Source organism: Pyrgilauda ruficollis, unplaced genomic scaffold, assembly GCF_017590135.1.
Source record: "Pyrgilauda ruficollis isolate IOZ18807 unplaced genomic scaffold, ASM1759013v1 scaffold111, whole genome shotgun sequence".
NCBI lineage: Eukaryota > Metazoa > Chordata > Aves > Passeriformes > Passeridae > Pyrgilauda > Pyrgilauda ruficollis.
The window spans coordinates 1604424-1629565 of NW_024509322.1; the positions used below are offsets into that span (position 1 = coordinate 1604424).

Below are 25142 nucleotides of genomic sequence, written 5' to 3' on the forward strand. Positions count from 1 at the left end.
GAGACATCAGAAGAAATTGCACCTTGAGAGAGTCCTGTTACATCAGAAATTTGTGTCCTTCAGGTGGCAGCTGAGCATTAAAGAAACAATATTTTTAGCAGCAGTTGAGAGGTAAATTTTAATTTAATTTTTTTTTTCCCAGGGTATTTGTGGGTGTTTGCAGGACCTCAGAGACAACGAAACACTGATTTTTCTGTCACACCTGCAGGGGAAGGAGGAGGCATTTCTTACCTCAATCTCATGGCTGAGCAACCACAACACAGAAATCGATTCTTTAAATCTTGTATTTTTTTAGCTGCTGTTAAAAAAAGAGAAGTCCTGGGCTCTTTCATCTTCCAGCACTAAAGCTCTCAGCTCTGTAGGGACACAGAACCTTTTTACACAACCAAAAGAATTATCTCGAGTAGCTGAACCTTTTCATGGTTTGGGAGTTTGTGTTTGTACAGGGGAAGGACTGAATTTGGTTATTATTATCCAAAATAACCCATTAAACTCAGCTTGGGGTTATGGGAACAACTCTGGCTGGTGCTGCCAGGTGCTTGTAATTAATTATTAATTAATAATTTAGAGAAAAACACCCCAAATGTCATGTTTGCTGTTAGCAGCAGTCATTCCTCTGGATGTTTTCTAGGCTATTTAATATTTTAAAATAGCAGAAAATTCATTATTTTGTCTGGTATTTGGTGATTTTTTGGTCTGGTTTTTCTAATATTTAAAACACACTTAAAGTAGCAAAACCTCCTTTGAGTCTCCCAGAGCTGTGTACACTTCTTTTGATGATAATTTTAATTTTAATCATATTTTAGGGTCACATAGAAAGGATCTTGAACCATTTTTCCTCTCTTTGGAGTGACTTTGTACAGAATCAGCTCTATTACCTTGCATGGCCACGATGTTCATCAGCAAGGTCTGAAACATCAGTCCTGGGGTGGCTGATCATGGACCAAAATAATTCTCTGCAGTGAAGTTTTTAGGCAAAACAATGTGATTTTTGTTACTTTAGGATCTGATTGATTGGTCTTCAGTGGCAATGATCCACGGTCCATGGGCTGACGTGGATTATTTGAATTTAATTGCTTTTACTGTGTTAAGCACTTGTGTAATGATCAGGATCCTTTGTTCTGGAAGGTTCTCCAGGCCTCACTTTGTTTAATGTGTCCTCAAACCTTCCAGAACTCACAATCCTGGGTATTTTATCCCTAATTTCCTTGAATCTGGAAGACTATTTTGGATTTTTCCATTCTGTCAGCAACTGGGATCCAGCTCAAGGGATTTCTGATGTTTCTTTAATATTTCCTTGCTCTGTGGAAGCTCCCCAAAAGGTTCATCCCAGGTACTTGGATGTTTCATGACTAAGGCAGAGAACAATTCAGGATCACACAGAAATGAAATGTAAATTTGGGCTGAACGTCAGAAAAAAATTGTCTTAATAAGGTTCTGGAATATTTGATATTTTTTCCTGTCATTCATTTGCTTGAGGAGAGGATTTCAGATATTATTACCATCATCATTAAGGCGAGGAGTCGTTGATGCTCTGCACTTCCAGTGCCTTCTGTTCCTCTTAATGATGTTTCAGAAGACATCTGAGAACAAGGAGTCAGAAGAAAGCCTTGGGAAGGCAGGAATTGTAGGTTTCTAAATCAATCCATGCAGCTTTTTCAGGTTTTATGCTTTTTATCCCACACTTTCAGCTTAGGTAAGACAGAGCTCACAGCCAATTAAGTTGTGAGTTAGAATGAATTAAATTTCCTGAAATGAGGCACTTTTTTTTTTTTTCTTTTTTTAATCCAAATGACTGTCATTTACCAAAAGCTACTTCATTTCCCTGAAAGTGCTTTTCTGTCTAAGGGGAATGCTTAATTGCAGCCACAAATCACCTCAAATGCTTTTATAGGAGGATAAAACAAGTTGAAAATTGTGCATCATTTTAAAAATGCAGGTTCTGAATTCAGGATAAGGTGCAAATTTCTATTTTTTTTTTCCACTCGGCTGCTCTGTTGAGGAACTCCATCCTCACTGTGACATCTCCTGAAAGTGTCCTTCAGAGCAGGGACATCCCTACGAGCCCTTTTTCAGGATTTCAGGCAGCTCCCAGGAATATCTACAGAGACCATGATCCGAAATTTGGTGACACCCCTCAATCGGAATTTTTATTCAGACAAAGCATTTTTGTATTTTGAAGGTGGGACACAACTGATGGTTCTGAAACTGATCTTTTATTGCCAACTGGGGCTGGTTTTTTCGAGAAATACATCTGAGCTACTTGGGGGTTTTTTTCTGAGAACGAGGAGAAATTTTGGTTGAATTCTGCTGGGTTTTCCTTTGGCTGGGAATTTCCATCTCCACATTTCTCAGCGAGATGAACTGTTGGATAAAGGGTGTGGAAAATAACCCCAAATTTGGCTTATTTGGACCCCTTGAAAGATGTGCATTGCTCACAGTTCTGCTTCATGGCAGCCGAAATTCCCAATGGACACAATTCCAGCCGAAATTCTCAAGGGACACAATTCCAGCTGAAATTCCTAATGGACACAATTCCAGCCAAAATTCCCAACGGACACAATTCCCTCTGAAATTCCCAATGGACTCAATTCCAGCCAAAATTCCCAATGGACACAATTCCAGCCAAAATTCCCAATGGACTCAATTCCAGCCAAAATTCCCAACGGACACAATTCCAGCTGAAATTCCCAATGGACACAATTCCCTCTGAAATTCCCCATGGACACAATTCCAGCCGAAATTCCTAATGGACACAATTCTAGCAAAAATTCCCAACGGACACAATTCCAGCTGAAATTCCCAATGGACACAATTCCAACCAAAGCTCAGCAAGACCAGCCAGAGGCAAGGGCTGGTTCCTGAGCTGGCAGCTCTTTCCCCTCTGGTGTTTTTTGGGCTCCCAAATCTGCTGGGCTCCTGGTAGACAAACACAGGATGGCCAAGTGGGATTGAGCAACTATGAAAAATAAGAGGTTTTTTTTTTAGTTATAGCTTTTTTAACTTTAGCTGCAGCTAGCTCTAAATTTTCTGTTATTTCTATTTCTAAAGCCTGTTTTCCCAGCTTTCTAAAGATCTTCTTACCTTTTCTAATTCCCACAAACTGATGGTGAAATTCCCACAAACAGGAGGGATGTGACGGGATGAGAAAGCAGGAAGAGGGAAGCTGGGAAGCCAAGAACCCTGTGGGACTTCGTGGCAGAGGAGTCACTCTTGGTGTCACATTTATTCAGGTGACAGTTAGACTTTGCATCCCTAATTCATGGAATCCTGGAATGGTTTGGGTTGGAAAGGACTTTAAAGATCATCCACTTCCAACCTCAACACCTCCCACTGTCCCAGGCTGCTCCAAGCCCCATCCAGCCTGGCCTTGGACACTTCCAGGGATCCAGAGGCAACTCTTCCTTCTCTTAAATACAAAAATCATTTCACATTTTTCATTTTTAATCTGTTCTTAATGGAATTCTGAGTAACCCTCCCTGTCCAGGACATGAAGGGTGCACCAGTGCTGCCATTCAGTGTCCCAGAAGGATTCCTGGTGCAAGTCTCACCTACACCTGGAACTTTGTGACTCCTGCTTGAGCCCCCTGGTGCTGTGCCCAGCTGGATTTCGGAGGCTGAAGCTCCAGAGTGGCTGCCTGGGGTGCAGAGCAGTGTGGGACTCACTCTGCCTGCTGGAAATTTGGAGAGGTCATCTCTGAACCACAGCAGACCCCAGCAAACAGGATCCCAGTTGTCCCCTGAGGCTGTAAAAAGGAACTTTTCTCACTGGATTATCAAATCCAGGAACTCCTGGGCTGTTCCCTGCTGGAAGCCACACTCTGACATCCATAGTTCATTTTGCTTTACCTTTTCTCTGCTCCCATTTCCCTCTGCAGCGATCTTTGGGATTAAATGAAGACTTCACTGGTTTCCATTCCCATAATAATTTCATCAAACTGTCCTTGAGCATCCCAACTGAAGGTCTCCCATCCCTGTCCTCCAGTTCTCCATGCCTTGCACAGCTTCATTCTTAATAACTTCCTTAATATGTGACTCCACATTTCCCTGCTCCACTTCCTGACCATTTCTTACTGCAAAAATTTCTCCTAATATCCAACCTAAACCTTCCTCAGCACAACTCAGGACAGCATATCTCAATCCATTATGGCTCCTGATACTCAATCCCTAATTGTTTTGAAAGGAACACCAATTCCACTGCCTCAGATGTAGTTAAAGACATGACGAGGTAATTTCTGGAATAAACTCCTCCGTGGTAACCAGATGGCAGCACAGAAATAAAGAGATTTTGCAGGAAATGGCAAACATTTGGTGCTAAAATATTCCCAGAGTCATCCTGCTGCTCTGTGTGCTCAGGAATGGGATCCTGGAATGGAACAATAAAGGGTGATAAAAATACACCATAACACAGGCATCCATAATGCAGGAGGATAATGGCATCATGCATAGATATTGCTTTTTTTTCCATGGTTTTTCTCAGGATTTTGAGCTGGAATATTCTGTTGTTCAGTTTAGAGGTGGGGGAATCCACCTGTGGAAATCAAGTGACCAAGCCCAGAAGGAAGCTTGGCTTTTTAAAGTGATTTGTGGCATCTTAGCTTTTTTAATGGTGATTTTATATTTATAAGGATATCTTGCCAGCATGTCCCACATGGAAAAGCTAAATTTTTTTTATAAGGATATATTCCCAGCATGTCCCACATGGAAAGCCAAATTTTTCTATAAGGACATATTCCCAGCATGTCCCACATGGAAAAGCCAAATTTTTCTATGAGGATATCTTCCCAGCATGTCCCAAATGGAAAAGCCAAATTTTTTTATAAGGACATCTTGCCAGCATGTCCCAAATGGAAAAGCCAAATTTTTGTGGCACAAACAGGAATTGTGCCTGGGATGTGGATTTTCTCTCATTTTATCTGTCCTTCTCCAGCATTTTAGTCTGTGCCTGGCCTTGTGTTTGGGGGTTTTTTTGTTTTGGTTTGGGGGTTTTTTGGGGGTTTTTTTGGTTTGTTTTTTTTTTGTTTGTTTGTTTTGTTTTCTTTTGTTATGTTTTGGTTTGGGGTTTTTTTGTTTTGTTTTTGTTTTTGTTTTTGGGTTTTTTTTTTCTCCTAAAACTACCTTGTGGACCTTTTCTCCCTTTCATTCCTCAAGCTGGGACAGTCCATGGTCATTCCCACACTGCTTGGCTCTGAAATGTTGGAGTGGCAAAGGCAACGCCAACAAATCCCAAGCATCTCCACGATTTAACTACAATCGGTCCTTCCCCTTTCTGTGCTCCAGGTTCATCCAGGAGATCGAGCTGGCCATGGAGCTGGGCCCGGCCAAGCAGTGCCCTCTGAGGGAGTTCCTCACCATGTACATCAAGAACATCTTCCTCAGCCAGGTCCTGGCCGAGATCAACAAGGAGATCGAAGGCGTCACCAAGGCCTCGGATCCCCTCAAAATCCTGGCCAACGCCGACACCATGAAGATCCTGGGAGTGCAGAGGCCTCTGCTGCAGGTAGGAGCTGAGGGAGCCCTGTCCACGCCCAGCCATGACCTGGTTGTGTATACAATGAGGAAAAATTGTGGAGCTGCTGGAGCAGGTCCATGGAGCTGCTCTGAGGGTTGGAGGGAGAGCTGGGGGTGCTCACCTGGAGAAGGATCCAGGGAGAGCTTCCAGCACATTCCAGGGCCTGCAGGGGCTCCAGGAGAGCTGCAGAGGGACTGGGGACAAGGGATGGACAGGACACAGGGAATGGCTCCCACTGCCAGAGGGCAGCCATGGATGGGATCTTGGCCATGAGGAATATTTTCATGTGTGTCTCCTTGAGAAGTTCTGGGGACACCTGCCAGTCACAGAGCTGTGCCACCAGGCTGAACAGACATTCCAGGCTCCCAGGAGGAGCAGGGATGGGATCTGATCCTCCCAAGCACCTTGGTGATTGATGTGGAGCCCCACGGCTCCCTCCATCAGGAAAAGCTGTGAGGGATTTGGGTTGCAGATGGAGCGTTTGTAGGAGAAGTCTCCTTTGAAACACCTCTTTTGAACTCCAGTGTGGAGCAGTGACAAAAGCAGCAAGTTGTCACCCCAACTCCATGGGGAACAGGAATCCCACCCCAAAATTCTGAATTTCATTAGTTGTCTGGGACTGCAAGGAATGAACTGACTCTGGCTGTTGGTCATGTCAAGCTCTTTTGATCCTTTGAAGTTATTCCCTCTTTCCTGGGAAATCCTCTCGTCAGGGATGGATAATACTGGCAGAGTCCTGAGGAAGCAGCACCTTTATCCCAAGGTTTAGGTGGCCATTTTCCATCCCAGTTTACAGCTGTAAAACACAGGGATAATATAATACCATAACTGTTTTACTGTTACCATTCCCAGAATTTTTAATGGATTAATGGTCACTAACTGTGCCTGTCTGGGTGTAGCAGGGCTGGGGTGGTCCTTTCAGAGCCAAAACAAAATCAAATTCCAGAACAGCATTTCCAGAAGTCCCTGGAGGGGGGAACAGCTTCTTTAGAAAGAGGCCAAAATTCTCTTTCCAGGAGCTGAACTGATGTTTTGGTGCTGCACAGAATCCCTGGATTGTTTCCTTCCCAAGCTTTACCAACCTTAATATGGATAAAGTATTTTTTGTGGCTTATGGCTTCATTTCACATGAAAATGTGTTCTGTAATATCAATATATTTCCTCAGTGTTTGTTCGGGGTTGAAGACTCAGAGTGGCTTGGAATTTTCTCGTCCCATTCCTACAGTTTGTTTCTCTTGATGGATGGAAATTATTTTGAACTGGAATTATTCTTGGTCAAACTGTCTGTGGTCAGGAGGTCTCCTTGTTCCCGACATCAGAGAAGGGTAATTCTCTGAATAGAGAAGAAAAATTGCTGCCTCTTTGAACCAACTCATCCAAATAGCTCCCTAAAATAATCCTATTGATTTTCCATTAAAGGGAGGGGGGGAAAAAAGGCTATTTCTGCATGACAGTGCTGGAGCCTGGAGTCTTTGCCCCCATCACCTCGTGGATACGATGGAAATGTGGTGAATGAAGCTCTCCCTCAGCTTTTTCCCTGTTCCTGGTTTAACCATCCCACTCTTTGCCATCCCAAAGATGTCTCTTGAAGCCTCTCCAGCTGGGATTGGAACAGCACTGGGGAATTTATCAGCCCCCACTGATAAAGCTGCTTTGGGATCACTAGCAGCACATGTTTGAGCTGAATTAGATGAGAGATAAAAGGTTTTTCAAGCATTGTGTCCTCACAGATGAATCACCCACTCCTGTAAAGATTATCCTTAAAAAAAAATTGTCCTCTCTCAGTAAATATTCCATTTTACTGCCTTGTTTTCCATTCTCCCTCCTCAGATGTAAAACACTTGAAACCCTTTTCCTTCGCAGAGCGACTGAATCACCGTGAAACTCATTTGTCTCAAAATTATTCAGCATTAAATTTCAGGCTGTAATTGTTTAAATCGATCCTAAATTAGGCTACAAGTGCCTCGACAGCTTCTTGCAGCCTGTTCTTGTAGGGTTCTCAACGAGGTGATAAATCTTGCCACCCAGGTGGTCACTGGCCATAAAAACCTGTTGCTCCATCTCCAAAAAAATGCAAATTGCTTCCCTCTGGAGCATCAGAGTGGGATTTTTCCTTTCCTTCAAAACCTCTGTTGTTTCTTATCTCAGCACGGTGTGGATGATGCTCCTGATACTTTTTTGGCCAAACTCCAGCAGCTGAAAATCCAAAAAAAACCCAAAAAAAAACCTCTTTAAAAAGTCAGGGCGTGCAGCTGTTTTGGAGGATAACGACTTTCTGGAGCTAATTACCACAGCACCCACTCCATGCATGGAGTCACTCACTCGTGGCTTTCCAAGGAGACATCCCTGAGAGCTTCTGGAATGTTTTCTTCCCATCAAATGAGTGGTTATTAAGGAGAAGGATGGTCTCAGCTAGCAGCTTTTGATGGCTCACCAATGCTGATGGCTCCACGCTTTGATGGAGGCTGGATGTTATTATTTATTTTTGTAAACAAATTAATTGTCTTTCCAGGCTGGCTCCCTGCCAGCAGCATCCATTAAGAAGCAGGCATGGCTGATCCATGGGGTTTTTTCCCATTCAAGGATAATTTTAAAGCAATTTTAATGGTTCTGAGCCTCATATTTCAGGGTTGTTTTTTTGTTTTTTTTTTTTTGCAGTTGTGTTACAACCAAGATGTTTTCAGCTCTTGTTTATGTGTTTCATGTCAAGAGGGTAAAACCCACCGACTGCAGAATTTGTGCTAAATCTCCTTTTCTAGCTTAAAACGAGAGACAAAATTATCTCTTGGTGGGAGTCTGACTCTCCCTGTTGCTTCCAATACTTCTTCAGATAATTTCTCCTCTGGGGTGGGGAACATTGAGTGCAGTTCCTGCCTTTTGTGGAAGCTTTCAGAAGGCTCCCGTGTAAGTCAGCTGCAGTTCTCCAACGAGGAGTTCTGAGCTGCACAAAACCAATTGCTTTAGGCAGAATGTCAGGGTTTTAATTTATTTTTAAAACTTCAGCTTTCACTGGCACGTTCAGTGCATCCCAGGGCAGGGGAGTTGCGCGTGGACGTTTTCAAGCGGTGCCCCCGGCAGGCAGAATTATTATTTTAGAATTATTTTTGTCCTCCTCAGATCTGCAGAAGCAGAGTCACGCTTCACAAACCATCCCACAGATGTGAGTCACGTCTGACCTGAAGGGAACAGCCCTGTGTTTGAGGTCTCTGGATCCCCTTAATCCCTGAAATCACTGGATGCCTCTTCCGTGTCGTGCGTTGGAGTTGGTCAGGAACTGGATAACCCTCGTTTGCTCAGTGATGAATCATTAAATTGGGGCATATTTTGGCTTTAAAAGGACCTTTAAAGGGTTGGGAGGGACCTTTAAAGGCCTTTCAGTCCAGCCCTGCTGGCATGAGCAGGGACATCTTCCATGTGAAAAATGCCATCTTCCACGTGAAAAATGGCAGCCACTTGTTTTTAACATTTTAAAAGTTTAATAGAATTAAAATGGTTATAAAAATAATAATATAATTAAGGTAATAAAAATTTGGACGGTTTGGATGAGGACAATGCAAGACAATAAAAACAAAGAGTTAAGGACAGGCCAGGTACCTCTTTCTGGGCAAAATAAGCCTGAAAAGGAACCCACGTTAAAAGAGGATTAACCCTTAAAAGCAACAGCCTGTTGCATATTCATACACCTCATCCCCGATGCATAAATTCTGTCTGGTCAGTGTCAACTTCTTCCTCTGAATCCTAACAGCATCTTCAGGGCTGAGCAAGGCAGGGAGAAGTCAGTTTATTCTGATAATGGAGAAATAAATTATCTTTCTTTGAAAGATTTAGCTGTCCTGTGGCTGCTATCTGGTGCAAGTCCTTTCTTTAAAAAAAAGTATCCTACATAGCAGAGTTCCTATTTTAACATTTTATTATAACCTAAAACTATATTTAACAAACTACTTAAGCAAATTAATACAGCATAGTTTTCTAACACAACACAAATAATATTCATTTGAATATTTGCTAAAAACCAACCATAAAATACTCATTTTTCACATTCCACTATCCCAGATTGCTCCGAGCCCCATCCAGCCTGGCCTGGAGCATCTCCACTGAGATTTGGGTGAAAAACCTTTATCCTGGTCTTTTTTGAGGCCGCCAATGTGTTTTGTTCACCTCAGCATGACTCTGCCATGTTCTAAATAAAATAAAATAAAATAAAATAAAATAAAATAAAATAAAATAAAATAAAGTAAAATAAAATAAATAAACAGTCTCACGCACACAAAGCTGTCAGAACAGTAATTTTTTTTTTTTTTTTTTTTTTGCAAATAGTTTGCTTTTGTGCTGGGATTTTTGTTTTGTGTGAGCTGCACTTTAAAGAAGGGAAAATTTTTCCCTCTCCCCACGAAATTGTACCAGGTCTGGTCTTCCTGGGGCCGATCCAGGATTTCCTGGGGAATTCACACCATTGGGGTGCATTCTTTAATTAAAATATTTAAGGACTTGGTGCCTCTAAAGAAAACTGCTACAGGGTGAGAAAATAGAGGAAATGCTACAACTCTACAGGAGAGCCCTGGCCAGGGCTGGTTTAATTAATTAATTATCTGTTTAACTCTATTTTTTTATCATTTAGGGGTGGTGTCAAACATGGTGTTGAGGGACAGGTTGAACCCTTGTTGGGCATTCCCTGTTTAATTCCTGCTCTGTCATTTTCCACCACAAAATGAAAAATATTATGAATCCCTTTCCTCCCAATTAGCAAAGAGATGTTGAGGATGCTCCATCTGTGGAAGTGTCCAAGGCCAGCTTGGAGCAACCTGGGATAGTGGAAGGTGTCCCTCCCATGGCAATGGGGCAGAACTGGATGATCTTTAATTTCCCTTCCAACCCAAATCCCTCTAGGATTCCTGACCCATTTTCCTGGAATAAGAACTGCCAAAACGTGCAGGAGCTGGGCTTTTAGAGCTCCCATCTATGAGATTCCCGGAAAATCACAGAATCCTTGAGGTTGGAAAATCCCTCCAAGACCATCAAGTCCATCCTGTGCCCAATCCCCACCTTGTCCCCAGCCCAGAGCCCTGAGTGCCACCTCCAGGCCTTCCTTGGTCACCTCCAGGGATGGAAACTCCACCACAGGTCCAAGTGATCCCATTTCCACACTGGTTTAAACTGGAGTGGCCAAGCTTTCCTCGTGGAGAACATCAGCCTGAAAGGGAAAGTGCCCTGCAGGCCTCTGGCATTTTCCGAATCTATCCCTACTTCTAGAAATTGGGATACACCCTCAAACCATGGCTCCTCCTTGGAATCATCTTCCTTTGGGAATGGCCCCACCCTTGGACCTGCCACCACGTGGGGCCTGAGGCAAGAAGAGAAAACAGAAGGAGAACACAGTGGGTTAAAATATTCCAATTTTGCTCCCAGCCCACGGATCTCTTGTTGTAATTCCTGCTTCTCCTGGCAGGATCAAAGGCTGGTGTTGCCTGTTCTCCCATCTCCCCAGCTCTGAGTTTGTCATTCCCACGTCTCTGGGGTTTTGGGGTGGTCACTGAGGTTTGATGAATTCCATGTTAACACGAGCTGTCGGATCCTGGGAGCTGCCTCCACACACGAGGAATTTCCAAACAATCCTTTGGAGACATCAGGGACAGAGCTGTGATCTCCTCAGGCTTTGATGTGTGAGCACAAGGCTGAATTTATTGAATAAATCACCAGTGATGCCAGCACGTGCAGCTGCTCTGAGTTTTCTCCTCTCTGTGCTTTTTGGGGGCAGGATTCAGGCTGGATTTTTCCCTGAATCACCCTTAAATTGGTCAATTTGACCCCTGCTCATGCCATGATCCAAAAATGCAAAATTTCCTCCTTTTTTTGGTAGATGCAAAAAAAAAAAAAAAAAAAAGTAAACTAAGAAAATAAGTGAAATAACACCATTTTTTTTGTAATCTGCTTCATTTTGCAGGACATGAGGCAATTTTCTTCATAGCCTCCAGCTTGGGAAGCTCTGCATAATGCCAAGGGTTCCATAAAATTAATTTTTTTAAATTTAAATTTAAAAAGAATTAAGGATATTTGGGTTCTGTTCTTGTGTGGAGACCTTGAGTCCATCACCTCCCCTTTCCAGTGGTTTTGCTTTTTGAGTCATTCCTGGCAGGAGGAGCAGGGAGGAGCCCTCAGGTTCTGCCTGGAGGTGCTTGGGAGGCTCCTCCTTGCTGGGCTGCACTGGGATTTCTTCATCCCAGCACTGGATTTGTTTGAAATCCTTTGGAATCAGAGGAGGTGGAGATTGGGAATTCCAATGTCTTGCTTGTCTTGGAGTTCACCTGTTCCTGCGCAACAAAATATTGAAATTCAAGTCCTGCTGAGCAAACTATTTGAGGGAAAAATTTTCTCCTTCCCATTCTTTTCCTAACCAATTCCTCTCTTTCCAATGATTTTATGTATAAATTGCATTCCAGCACTGGGATGTCCTAACGGAAATGGGAAAAATTTTGCCCATTCTGTTGAGAAACACCTGAGAAACCAAATTGTCACACTCCGGCCTCTTGTGTGGAAATCGGGGTGGAAATTCCCCTTGGAAATGTTTTTCTCCTTCAAATTTAAGACCAGCCTTAGCCCTGCATAAAATCAGTGCACAGAAAATAAAACTGTGAATTTAACTGCCAATCATGGGATTGACAATCCCTTTGGATGCCTCAGAGGGATGAATCCATAGCAAGGCCTCTGATCTCTCCCCATGTTTGCCAGGGATTGCTTTGGTGAACAAAGAATTCTTCATTAAAGAGTTGGGTTAATGAAGGGTGAGACACAGTAGTGTGAATTTTGGCGCATAAAGGTGAATTTTGATGCATAAAGGTGAGGTTTGAGTGTCTTTTGGGATCCCCCCTATAGCAAAATGTCACTGCTGGTGACATTGGCCTGGTCACTCTGTGTGCTCTACAAATGAGACTTTTAGACACTTATGCCCAAATCTGACAAACTGGCTTCTAATTTCAGTGAAATTACATCTTGGTGAGCCCAGGAGCTCAGCCTGGCTTAGCTCAGGGTCCCTCTTAAGCCTTTACCCCTCATTCCTGGATGTCACCCTTTGTTTTCCAGTGATCTCTTGCACTTTCATTAATTTTGTTGAATTTAGACCATAATTACAGCCTTTGCACTGGACAGCACCAATCCAGGGGCACAACAACATTTTCTTTTGGGAGCTCAGCCCTGCTAAACCTTTCTCAATTGGTTTTTTCCCACTTTCTTTTGGTTTTTCATCATTCAGCTACGTTTAACCATGGTCGCTGTGTCTTCCCAGGAGTGTCACTGAACGTTCATATTCACCAACACATTTTTAATAGATAAATATATTTTAAATACTGGCGTTTCAAGACTCTGTGGGGGGAAAAAAAATAGATCTCAGAGCACATAAAAATAACACTGAGGGGTTTTATTCTCCAAACTGGGCCAGCTGTATGGAAACATTTATTAAAAACGAGCTCCCAGACGGACGGCTCTGCTCCCCAGCATCATTAATTCCTGCTCCACGTTCCATTTGTGCCGTGCTGCAGCTGCTAATGATGTTCTAGAGCAGGGATGACAAAGGAGAAGGAAAGCTGCCACTCACCACCGGTGAAATGAATTTGTCACCTTGCCACCAGCTCACCTGTAATTGGGGGAGTTGTGTAAAAAAAAAAAAAACCCGAGTAAAAGCCACTTCTAGGAATGCTCAGGGACGGGGGTGAAAATGTCAGGGATGGTTTTTTTCAGCTCCTACAGCACAAACCAGGCTGGGAATCACTGGCTGTGAGTCCCTTTTCCCTGCACAAATGTGTATTGATTAATAAAGGGAGAGCCTGGCCTGTGCTGGCACTTGTAAGTGATAAACAGTTCTGCAGCAGTGCAGAGGGTGTATTAAAGGCTAAGAGCTAATGACTTTTCTGGTGGATGTAACACATTAAAAGCAGCGGGAAGCTGCAGCTATTTTATCACCTCACTAATGTCCCTGACAACATTCACTTGGTGGGAGTGAATGGATGGGAATCCATTTGGAGGAGTAAATTAAAATACCTTAAAAAATGCCTTTAATAATAGCTCCAGAACTCAGCAGGATCAGAGAAGGGAGAGATACAAAAGACCAATTAAATTATCCCGTCCATCTCCCTGCCAAGGCACTGATATTCCTGGTTATGCTGGGGCTGCTGGATCATTCCAGGAGCATTTCAGTGTCTCAAGTGAGGGAATAATGTCAGGGCTGGAAGTTGGGGCTGTCACAAACTTCCCCCCTGTGTCCAACCAAATTTTCCCTTCCCTGCTCCTCTGCACTGCACGTGAAATGGGAATAAAGGAAAGAAAATCCTTGTCCAAGTGACAATTTTCCTATTCCCTGCTTTTTAAGTTTGTAGCAAAGCTGGGTTAGGAGCCAGCTTGGGATCAGGGATTTATTGGTTTGAAGATTATGGAAAGGCATCTCCTCACGTGGATACTTCCAGTCCAGCTGGGATTTTTGGAGGTATTGAGAGCACATTGGCAGGGAATTCTTGGATTGTCCAGCCCTGGCACAGCTGTCCAGGGAAGTGATGGAGTCCCCATCCCTGGAAGGGTTCAAAAACCATGTGGAGGTGACACTTGGGGACATGGCTTGGTGGTGGCCATGGCTGGTGGTTGGACTCAGTGATCTGAGAGGTCTTTTCCAACCTTAACCTTGATCCTGCTGAGATCCAGCCCCTTTTTGGGATGCTGGGAAGCTCCTAGGTGCTGGCTAAGGGTTGATGTGCTGAGAATTCCCGTTTTGTGGGGAATTCAGGAGATTTGAACTGTTCTGGTGTGTTTGGGGTAGACAGGTTCACTTTGATGGTGTTAGAGAATAAAATGCCATCACTTTTAGATATTCCAGGGTCAGAGCTCCTGGGATGGGGCTTTTGTTGGATTGGCATTTTTAAGATTACTTGGGCGTCTTTTCCTGTGGAATTTGAACTCAAAATCAGAATAATTTCACCAGATCTGCCAGCAAAGTTCACCCAGTGACTTCTCCACCCAGTAATTTCCTCATCAAGTCCATAATTCCATTGGGAATGTGGCAGCTCTCCCAGGAAAGCACCTGGGCTTGATTTTGAGATGAAGAATCCAGCACACCCGGCTGTTCCTGTGGTTAATTGAGGGACACAGAGCTCATTTCTGCTCTCCTGTGATCCAGCTTCTGCTCCCATCTGCTGGATCTCCTCCTGGCTGGCTGGGAAGTCTGGAATGAGCTAAAAACGAGGAGCTTGGAAAGGATTCCAATGTCACAGGCGTTCAGGAGGTAACAAAAGAAAGGGGTTTTTTTACCTTTTTCTGTGCAAATATCATCAAAGTGTCATGAAAGGCAACTCCAGGTCATCAGGGCTACAAAGAACAGTTGAATGGAACATTTCTCCTTGGAAAAACTTTCCATGTGGGGTTATCCAGTCCCAGTTTTCTGTCTTGACAGAAATTAATTTATGCCAGGACAAATGAGCTGAAGTGGATGGGAGTGAACACCACACTTCAAACTGAGGGCAGTGGGGAAGAGCTGAGCTGCAGCCCAGGGGTGAAATCCGTGTCCTGCATGAAAATCCATGCAGGGAGAGGTTGGATGGTTCTGGGATTCTGTAGGGACTCAGTTTAATTGAAAATTTGGGGCACTGGGTGATCCTGAAGGTCCCTTCCTGTTGAGTATTAACTTCTTTTTAGTTAAAACTTTTTAGTTAGGGTCAGGATTAAATGTGTGAGATGGTATTTTTTGTTCAGACTCAGATGTTTATTTGTTCTTATCCGTGTCACAGTCTCACAAACTGTGAGTTCCACAGCACTTCATTCTAATAAACTAAAAAAACTGAGTCAAATCTCTCTCTCTACAAGGCTTTTTAAGGATAAACTGTCCAATTAAGAAATGACACCTAAATTATTTTTTCTTTTAACTTAATGACTAACTACCTCTGCCCCACAATGGGGACTTTTTTATCCAATTACACAAAACCACCCAAACCCATGGAGAAGAAGGTGAAGAAGAAGGACCAGAACTGCCCCAAACCTCCATCTTGCTTTGTGTATATTACTGTATTCTAAACCCTTAAACTCTGAGTTTCCCACCTGTGGTATCACACACTTCTGTTCAAACTGCACACCCACAATCCCAGTTCTGTCATTCCATTTTGGAAGCTTCTCCAGGGCCTCAGGTCAGTGCAGAGTTCTCCTGGGGGTCAGAGCCTGGCAGCACAGAAAGTCTGGAATTCTCAGCAGCCAGGGTTCCAACACCTTCCCACCCAAACCTTTCCATGATTCCCTGGAATCTTTCTAAGGAAGCTTTTCCTTGCAGTGAAGCCCGATCTGGAGCACAAGTTTATCTCCAATTTAACAAAGAATGTGATGAAAATCCCCCTCCCACCCACATCCCATCCTTGTGCCTCCTCTCCAGTCTTGCCCAGCTTTGGGATTTGGCCTCTCATATTCCAGAAAAGCCACGAGTGTTTCAGCTCTGTGGGTAGAATTTGAAATTACAGAGCTGCTGATTTATTTTGAATCCTTGCAGAGTTTGCAAACCCTCGTGGCAGCCTCCCCTCTCTGAGCTTTAACAGGGTCTGATTTATTCTGCATTTACTGGGCTTGTGCAGGGCTGGCCCCACTAAATGTTAACTTTGTGTCCCAAATATTGAATAGAATGTTTAAAGGAGGGAAACTCTTCTGCATGGCCACAGTAATACAGCAATGAGCAGATTTTATGGTTCATGTTCTCCTGTTTTTAAAAAAAAAATAACAAATGTACATTTTGCTCTTCATCAATATTCCAGTTCACTGGAGCAAAGCTCTCCTGGATCACACAGTGCCAGGTAAATAAGATTTATCCAATACCTTGTTTGTGCACTCATTTGGCTCCTGCAACATCACATTTAAAGCAGGGAGAGAATTCCAGCAGATCCTGAGCTCACATCCATGGGGTGAATTCACTCAGCACCTCTCAGGATAAATCCCATAAAAATTAAAATATCACCTGCATTAAAAAAAGAAAAAAATCCCTTGGAGTTAGGAGCATTTAGGAAGCAAAGTTGTAGGAGGGTGTAGTATAACCATAGAAATGGGCAAAAAACTGATACTGGAATAATGGATTTTCCTGGAAAAAGGCTGGAGAGGAAAGCAGGCTGTCAGACTGGAGACTGTAAAAAGAGATTTTGCTGCTAAACACTGGATTTTGAATGGAACTGATGCATTCTAAAAACTCCAGCCCTTTGTAAAACCTGGGTGTACCACAAAGAAAATTGGGAAAAGGGCGTTATCACTCCATGTGGGATAACCACTGATCAGTAGAAGAGGGAATTTAGATTCTCCTCTTGTCTCTGTTAGCTACAAGAATTAATTTAGTTGGTTTTACTCCTCTATTCTGTTGTTTTACTCTTTTATTTTAGTGTTGGTGCTGGAATAGGGCTCCAGGTTGGCTCCCCAGGGCCCTGATGGATCCAACTCTTCCCATTCCCACTCCCGGGGCCTCAGGGCTGGTGTTGGCTATTTTAGAGCCACCAAAGAGCATCAAACAGCCCATTTTCCCAAAATTCCAGGCAATCTGGCTCCCTAGCTCCTGCTTTTCAGGTTTCAGTGATTCCCATCTCTGAATCTGCTCATTTAGTCAGAGTTCTTCCATTTTTTGTGAGAAATTTGGGCAAAAAGCCCCAGTTTTTATCTCCCTTTCCCACTGCCCTCCAAGGCACTGACAGCACTTGGTATTTTTTAGCACTTGATATTTATTAGATATTTATTTATTAAATATCTGGGCAGGTATTTAAGTTTAAAGAATTTAAGTTTTGTCCCTTGGGAATGGTCCCAAATGCAGAGCTGTGGCTCAGCACTGAGCCTGAAGAGCTTTGAAAATTTTCCCTCTGTCCTCTCCTGCATTAATTACAGCTGGGCTCTGCTTGGTGCTTAAAAATCGTGAGGGATCAGCTAAACTTCAGCTTAAAAATTAAATCAGGCTTTACTAATTCTTCTTCTTTAAGGCAGCCCTTAAAGAAGGGTGCCTTCCTCTGCCAAGGCATCTCGAGGAGATATTTTGTGATGGGCAATAATCAAGGAAAAATTGACTTTTCCAGTGCCAAGGTCTCTTCCTCCATCTGCTGTGTTTTTGTGAAGACATTTCTGAGCAGGATATTCCCATCTTTTGTCTGCTTTCCCCAGGGAAATGCGGCCAGGGAATGGAGGTTCTCCCTCCCAAGGCATGAGAAGAGCTGTGATTTCTGCAAAAAAATGAAAATACAAAAAAAATCGAGGGCGAAGATTGTTCCTCTAATCCAAGTGCTCCTCACCAAGGAGCTAGAAAATAAAATTATGCACTTCCCATCGCTGGAAATATCCCAGGCCAGGTTGGATAAGGCTTGGAATAACCTGGGACAGTGGGAGGTGTCCCTGCCCCTGGCAGGGGTGGCACTGGATGGACTTTAAGGTCTCTTCCAGCCCAAATTGTTCTCTGATTCTGTGCAAAGCTGAAAGTTTTGGAGGTGAATTTCTGCCTGTTGAGTGCTCGTTGAAAATCACTTTTATTGTCCTGAAATTGTGTTTTTAAGGAACCCTTAAAAAGACAGCTCTGTTGTTTTACCTCCAGTGCTCTGTTTCTCCAGTCATTATTAACCCTCTTCACTGGGGTTCCACGGGGCAAAAACCCCAAAGGAATGGCTGGAATACTGAAATTCCAAAGGAATGGCTGGAATACTGAAATCCCAAAGGAATGGCTAGAATAATATATCCAGAATATATATGGAATTTATATATTCATATACATATATATATATGAATATATTTGGATTATATATGTATTATATATAATATATAATATATATCTATTCCAATCTATTGGGATAACACACATATATATAATATCCATATATAATATATATATTGGAATATATATTATTATATCCATATTATATATTATATTACATGTGGAATATGTAAATTCCATATATTGCTGGAATAATATCAGCTTGTTGTGTGCCACCCCACAGTCAGAGCAGGAATTCTGCCTGCCCTGGAGCTGCTTTACATCACCTGCAGCTCCAGCCCAGCTGGGAATAAGGAGCAAAGGATTTAACATTATCAAGGGATAATGTTAAATATTTGCAAAGCCCATTAAAGACCAACCCCAGAGTGTCAATAACCACTGCTCTCTGTTTCATCCTCATCCCCGGCCACAGCTGAGGGACAGGAGGGCGTCAGGAGGAATTTCTTTTTATTTTTAGCAGCCTTCAGCCCCTTTGAAAGCCTTGCTGGAGGAGTAATGAACATCCCCTCGGCGTGGTGTTGGGATTCAGGTGTGAGGGGCTGGATATTGTTCCCGGGATGAGTTTCCTTGTTAGTTGGATTTTTTTTTTAATTTTTTTTTTTTAACAGGCTCTATTGAAGTGCCTCAAATTAAGCTTTGATCACATCCATTTGCTGTTAACGAATCCAGATGGGGCAGAGGCACTGGGATGGTGGCTCTGGGATAATGTGTGAGCTGCCTTTCATTTTGGGGACTTTCAGAAGCCCCAAGGCTGGCCCAGCTAACGAATGCAGCTGTCCCAAATGCTCCTCAGACAGGGTGTCCCCAGGGACACCTGCAGAGGTGGCAGCAGGGCTTTGGGGAAGGTTAAGATGTCTCAGGGAAATGGTCATTATGTATCTGGCAGTGCCTTCTTTCATATGGTAATTCCCTTTCTTCACCTTTTCATTTATTTATTTTTTTTAAATCATTCAAGTAGCTTTGTGTTCCCTTTAAATCAGTAGGGTTTATTCTAAAATCCAGATACCGGCAGGAGCTTTGCTGGAATTTTAATGTTGTTGAGGAAAACAAGCAGGGGAAACTCCATAAAAACCACAATACTTTCTGTTTTAACATCACTCGTGGGTTTTTAGGGTGTGTTTTTCTAAAAGCTGAGTTAGGAAAAGAAATTGGAATGAGCTGGATGGAGGCCAGGTTTGATTCCTCCTCGTGTGGTTTTGTGTCCAACCCAGGAGGGGTCACAGGAGGATTCCTGGCAGGACAGATCCTGCTCCTGGGAAGCTGCAGGAGATTAGTTGATAACATGGATCTGGTATCCCCAGAATCCCCACCCTCCTCCCACCACTGAAATCCTAGTGGAAAAGGAAAATTCTGATTATCCACACAAAAAGGAAGGGAATTTTGTCTTCTGTGTTGCTTCTGAGCTGGGGAGGATTTTCTTCCCTTTCTTATTCCTGAGGGATCAATGGTGACTTTAATCCCTCAGCACATTTCTCAGCCCATCCTGGGCTTGGCTTTAATCTGAAACCACATCAGGCTCTGCTCAGGTGAGACCCCAGCTGCAGGGCTGCCCCAGCCCTGGGGGAAGGACCTGGAACAACTCCAGAGGAACCCATGGATCCAGGCTGGGAGAGCTGGGAATGTTCCCCTGGAGAAGGGAAGGCTCCAGGGAGAGCTTCCAGCACATTCCAGGGCCTGCAGGGGCTCCAGGAGAGCTGCAGAGGGACTGGGGACAAGGGATGGACAGGACACAGGGAATGGCTCCCACTGCCAGAGGGCAGCCATGGATGGGATCTTGGCCATGAGGAATTCCTGGCTGGGCTGGAATTGCCAGAGCAGCTGGGGCTGCCCCTGCATCCCTGGAATGTCCAAGGCCAGGCTGGACACTGGGGCTGGAGCAGCCTGGGACAGTGGGAGTGTCCCTGCCATGGCAGGGGTGGAATGGGATGAGGTTTTTCCTCCCTCAGGGAACCCCTATCCCAAGGATTTGGGAGAGTTCCCAAAGAGGACGAGGCTGGAAGGTGCTTTTTTTACCCAAGTCAGGGACAGGGAGCAGAGCAGGATCAGTTCCTGGCCCTCAGGGGCTGCTCTGAGGAGCAGGATCAGGGATCAGGGCGATGCTGCCGCGCTGTGATCGGGAATTCAGCGGAGAGGTGGAAGTTGGGCTGGTGGGGCTGTGGCAGAGCTGCCCACCTGGGGGTTGATGAGGTTGTGCTGTGAGTCCCCAACTTCTCCTCACGTCCTGATGAACACACAGGAAGGGGGGCTCTTTCCAAATCCCTGGGATCCTCCCATGTAATTTGAGTCCAGAATTTCTCAAATCAACCAGGGTTCCCAAACACTTCAGCATCTTCCTTTCAGGAATAACCCTTCACTCCACTGAGACCAGTAATAATTCAATTTATATCACCCTGGGACTTCCATGACCTCCCCTCTGTCTCGTTTGCAGCAACAAAATCAAACACAGTGGGCAAAATAAATACAAACTGTGCCAAGTCACCTTGGGAGGCCTCAGAAATCCCAGAATTCCTATGGAGCTGTTGAAATCTTGGACATTGTTGGATATATGGTCCCTCCTGCAGGCTGGAGGAAACCAAACCTGCTCATCAGGGGTTTTAGGGTCACTCTGGGCTCTGTTTGGGGTGGCAGGGTGGGGATTGATCAAAGGTCTGGGAGGTCTCTTCCTCAGTAATTACCTCAGTAATTACCTATTGTGTTTGTGAGGGTCTCAAGATGAAAGAAGAAATAAATCTAACTCCATGTTCTTAGAAAGTTGCTATATTATATTATATTATATTATATTATATTATATTATATTATATTATATTATATTATATTATATTATATTATATTATATTATATTATATTATATTATGCTATACTAAACTGTACAAAAAAAAATACATCAAAAAGTTTAACAAAAATAAATAATAAAAACCCTGACTCAAAGAGTCTGACACAGCTAGGTTTGATTGGTCATTAAGTAAAAACAATTCACATAAAACCAATCAACCATACACCTGTTAATAAGCAACATCCAGACCACATTGCAAAGCAATCAAATAATTATTGTTTTCATTCTTTTCTGAGGCTTCTTGGCTTCCTAAGGAAAAAAAATCTTGGCAAAAGAATTTTTCAGAAAATATCACAGTAACAATTACCTCAGTAATTTCAGGATCTGTAGGAAGTGGAGCAGCACTTTAGGCTGTGTGTCCCGCTAAAAATCACATTTTTGCCTTTTGAGGTTTCACCTAATGAAGGAAAGACCTGGTGAACTTCAGGAAGTGGCTCGGAAACCCAAACTTCCAGAGCTGACAAACTCTTAAACCCCTTTCCCCCTTTCCTTGCCCAGTTTTTTCCTTTCCCTCATTTATGCAGCCTCGCAGGAGCCGCTGGCAGAGCATCAGCTGCACGTTGGTGACAACAATTAGCAAAGCAGGAGGGGCTGAGGTAAATTTCACCAAGCTGCTGCTCACACCTGGGTTTTTGTCCCCTCCCTAGAGCACGGTGATCGTGGAGAAGACAGTGCAGGACCTGATGGAGCTCATGCACGACCTGAGCGCCTACTCGGACCAGTTCCTCAACATGGTGTGTGTGAAGCTGCAGGAGTACAAGGACACCTGCAGCCTGGCCTACAGGTACAGCCCGGGGGGAATTGCTGCTCTTTGGGCTTGGTTGTTGTCTTGGTTTGAGAAAAAAACCCAAACCATTCCATAATTCCATGATAAAAGGTGACCTCAAGTTGGCCGCTGAGCGTCTGAAGTGTCCTCTTTAAAAATGAATTACTGAATGTGCCTTTTGCTCCCTGGTAAAGTAATTCAGATTCTTGATTTGAACATTTGCAAGGAATTCAGTGTTATTTGAATTGATTCTGTTGAGATTTGGGTATTCAGGTCTCGTGGCACTTTAGGAATTTCAGGATGAGAGGAAATTGCCATAAGCTGCACCAGCAGAGATTTAGATTGGAAATTAGGAAAAATTTCTTCCCTGAAACATTGGTCAGGCATTGGAAGGAGCTGCCCAGGCAGGGATGGAGTCCCCATCCATGGAGGGATTTAAAGCCCTGTGGATGTGGCACTTGGGGACATGGGTGGCCTTGGCATTGCTGGGAATGGTTGGATTCCATCCTAGAGGTCCTTTCCAAACTAAATCATTCCATGATTTTAGCAATCAGTAACCACAGGAATCCACACACTGGGTTTGGTCACAGTTCCCCAAAACAATTCTGTAAATTGACAGGGAGTCACCAAGTGCTCTGTCCCATCCCCAACATTCCCCAGCCAAAGCAAGGAAGATCAAGGCACCACAATCCCACTGGCCATGGATATGTTTGGGTTAAACCCTTCAAGTACTTGATTTATCAGAGATTTCCTGGGTAAATATCAATAAATAACTTCTAAGGACATCCCAGTTATCCATCTGTAGAACGGCCCTCCTGGACAGGAAAACCAGGATCGTGCCTCATCCCATGGGGATAAATAATTCCATTAAAAACCACTACAAGATGCTGCAGGAATGTGGGCTGGAATAGCTGCTCTACATCATCCCCTCCGTGGCTATTGAGCCTGAAAAAGCCCTTGTGCTTCCTGACCAAGAAATTACTTCCCATTGCCTGATTTTATTCAGGAAAAACTTCATCCAGCAAACAGGCTCATCATCATCATCATTATTATTATTATTAACAATAGCAGTGAGCAGAGGCTAAACTTTGTCTGAAAACCCCCCTAAATTGGGAACTGCTCATGTGCCATTGTCCAAAATATTCCTTTTTTCACCCAAAACTTCCTTGCCTGGAGCCAGACAATGGATTTGATTTTGTTTGGCTTGAACTTGACGGTCCTTCCTTCCTTCCTTTGCCATTCCTGGCTTTGGCACCTGCTGAGGGCTAATTAGGACAACGCTAATTTGGCCATCTCCTGATTGCAGTGAGAGGAAAAAACAGGAAATGTTTCTTGTCATTTTGTTGCTGGCAAAGGACTGAAATAGAAACCCGGATCCATTCCCGGGAATGCAGGGGAGCGGAACAGCTCCCGGCCTTCCCGCTCCCATCCGCGGGGATGTTATGCCCTCTGCAGGGATCTGGGCTCCACACAGCCCTGCCCTCTGCTCCAGGGTTTTCCCTGGGCTGTTGGGATGGATAAATCCTGGTGTGGGCAAAGGTGGTGGAGTCAGGATTATTTACAGCTCCTTAAAATCAGGATGAACTCCGTGGAGCTGGGAGTCGATCCCATCCGGCAAAGCTGGCGGAGCAAGGGGTGGCAAAGAGTGAGAATTTGGGAAGGCAGGGAGGTTGTTTTATTTGCAGGATTTGTTCCTTCAGGGGGAATGTGAGCAAATGTGGGTTTAAAGCATCCAGAGGGAGGCTCCTCCAGGCAGGATTTGATCCGGAGTTCTCTGCAGGAACAGCTCGGGAAGGACGTCAGCACTGGGAAATGCACAGCTGAGATTGTTCATGTCTGAGCTCCGCTTGGCTCGTGTTTTCCAGGGATTTAAAAAGAAAAACATCAAACCTAAGGCGGCTGGGTGGGATTGGACATTGCTATAAATAGCAGCTCTCGTGTGTTAATTGATGACGAATTTTGGAAGTTCAGCGTAGGTGAGGTGCCGCCTGCAAATCGCGTTTTTCTCCAAAATTCCAGTTCCAGTTTGCCACCCAAACTGTTTACAAACGTCAGCTCTGATTTCTGACTAATTGATGAGGAGCTGGGGCTGAAAATGCAAATAAAATGGGAGATGGAGCCCCCCAACTTCCTGCCGTGCTGGCAGCACTTCCCAGTCGTGTCCAACCCCCGTCTCCAGCAGATTTCCAGGAGAGCAGCTCAACTCCAGAGTTAAAAACCATTTTATGTTAAAAACCTGAGCATAAAACCATTTTTGTGGGATTTCTGGAGATACTGAAAGGAGAAACCTGCCTGGTTCACAGTTGCTGCCCTTAACAGGAGCCCTTCTTTTTAATCCTCTGCCAACACCCTTCTCTGACAAAATTTGCTGCCTCAAATGCAAAAATTAATCTCTTTCCATGTTTTTCTACATAAATTTGCCAACTTTATTCATGTCCACGTTGAAGCTGCACGTTTTTATTTTGTTGTCCACTCTAAGCTCAGTCTTGGTGTCCACCCCCTTCTTCCCCATCTTCATCCTCACCTTGTTCATTCTTGAACCTCTCTGAAGGCTCTGAGTACAGGAATCCCTCACCCAAATGAGTCTTTTTAGTCTTAAATAGGGATGGGCATCACCAAAATGTGGTTCAGAGAGATAAAAAAGTGATTAAACCCTCTGGAGGTGCTCAGCTCCCTCTCTGGAGGCAGCTTCTGGTGACCAACCTCCTTTGGCTGAACTCTCTCAACTAAATTTGGGAGAAAAACATGGGAAATAACTGGGCCTGGATTGCTCAAAATGGTGAAGAAAAGAAACCCCTCCTGCTTTCCAGCCAGGCAAAATAAACCTGAGCCCCTTTTTTTTATTGAGAAAGAGCAGATTCATTCAGCCAAAATGGGGCAGCCAAGCAGGAATTTTTGACTCCCCAGGAAATGCTTTTACCACTCATTTTGCTGTTCCTTAGTGGCATCTCCCCTTCCTTCCGTGAACTTTTGGGGTTTAAGTTGCCTTTTTGACTCTTTTTGGGGGTAGGAGTGTCCCCTCAGGCTGTGGGTGCCTGGCCCAGCTGCTTTTTAACCCTTGGTAGCACAAGCTCAGCATGGAAACATCACCTTGGCCGTGGGAAGAGGGGAAAATCATCCAAAAAATTCCACCTGGCACAAGGCAGAGGAGCCCAGTTAGGCCCTGTGGCTTCCAGATGTTTCCTGCTGGAAAGCCACGGCCCCCCAGCTGTGTCCAGGGGTATTTTCATATGATTTCCCATAAGAGGAATGATTCCTCAGAGTGCAGGATAGGTACTGGGGAAGG

At 44.0% G+C, this 25142-nt stretch overlaps 1 protein-coding gene across 1 annotated transcript in view; it reads left to right on the forward strand.

Moving 5' to 3' along the window:
* The first annotated feature begins 4220 nt into the window (after positions 1-4220).
* Positions 4221-25142, forward strand: part of LOC121358917 (exocyst complex component 4) — a 70957-nt gene continuing 50035 nt past the window's right edge. The window contains exons 1-3 of the mRNA XM_041477495.1: positions 4221-4228; positions 5281-5500; positions 21738-21874. Of these exons, the coding sequence (XP_041333429.1) occupies positions 4221-4228; positions 5281-5500; positions 21738-21874 (365 nt within the window). The remainder of the gene's footprint in view (positions 4229-5280; positions 5501-21737; positions 21875-25142) is intronic.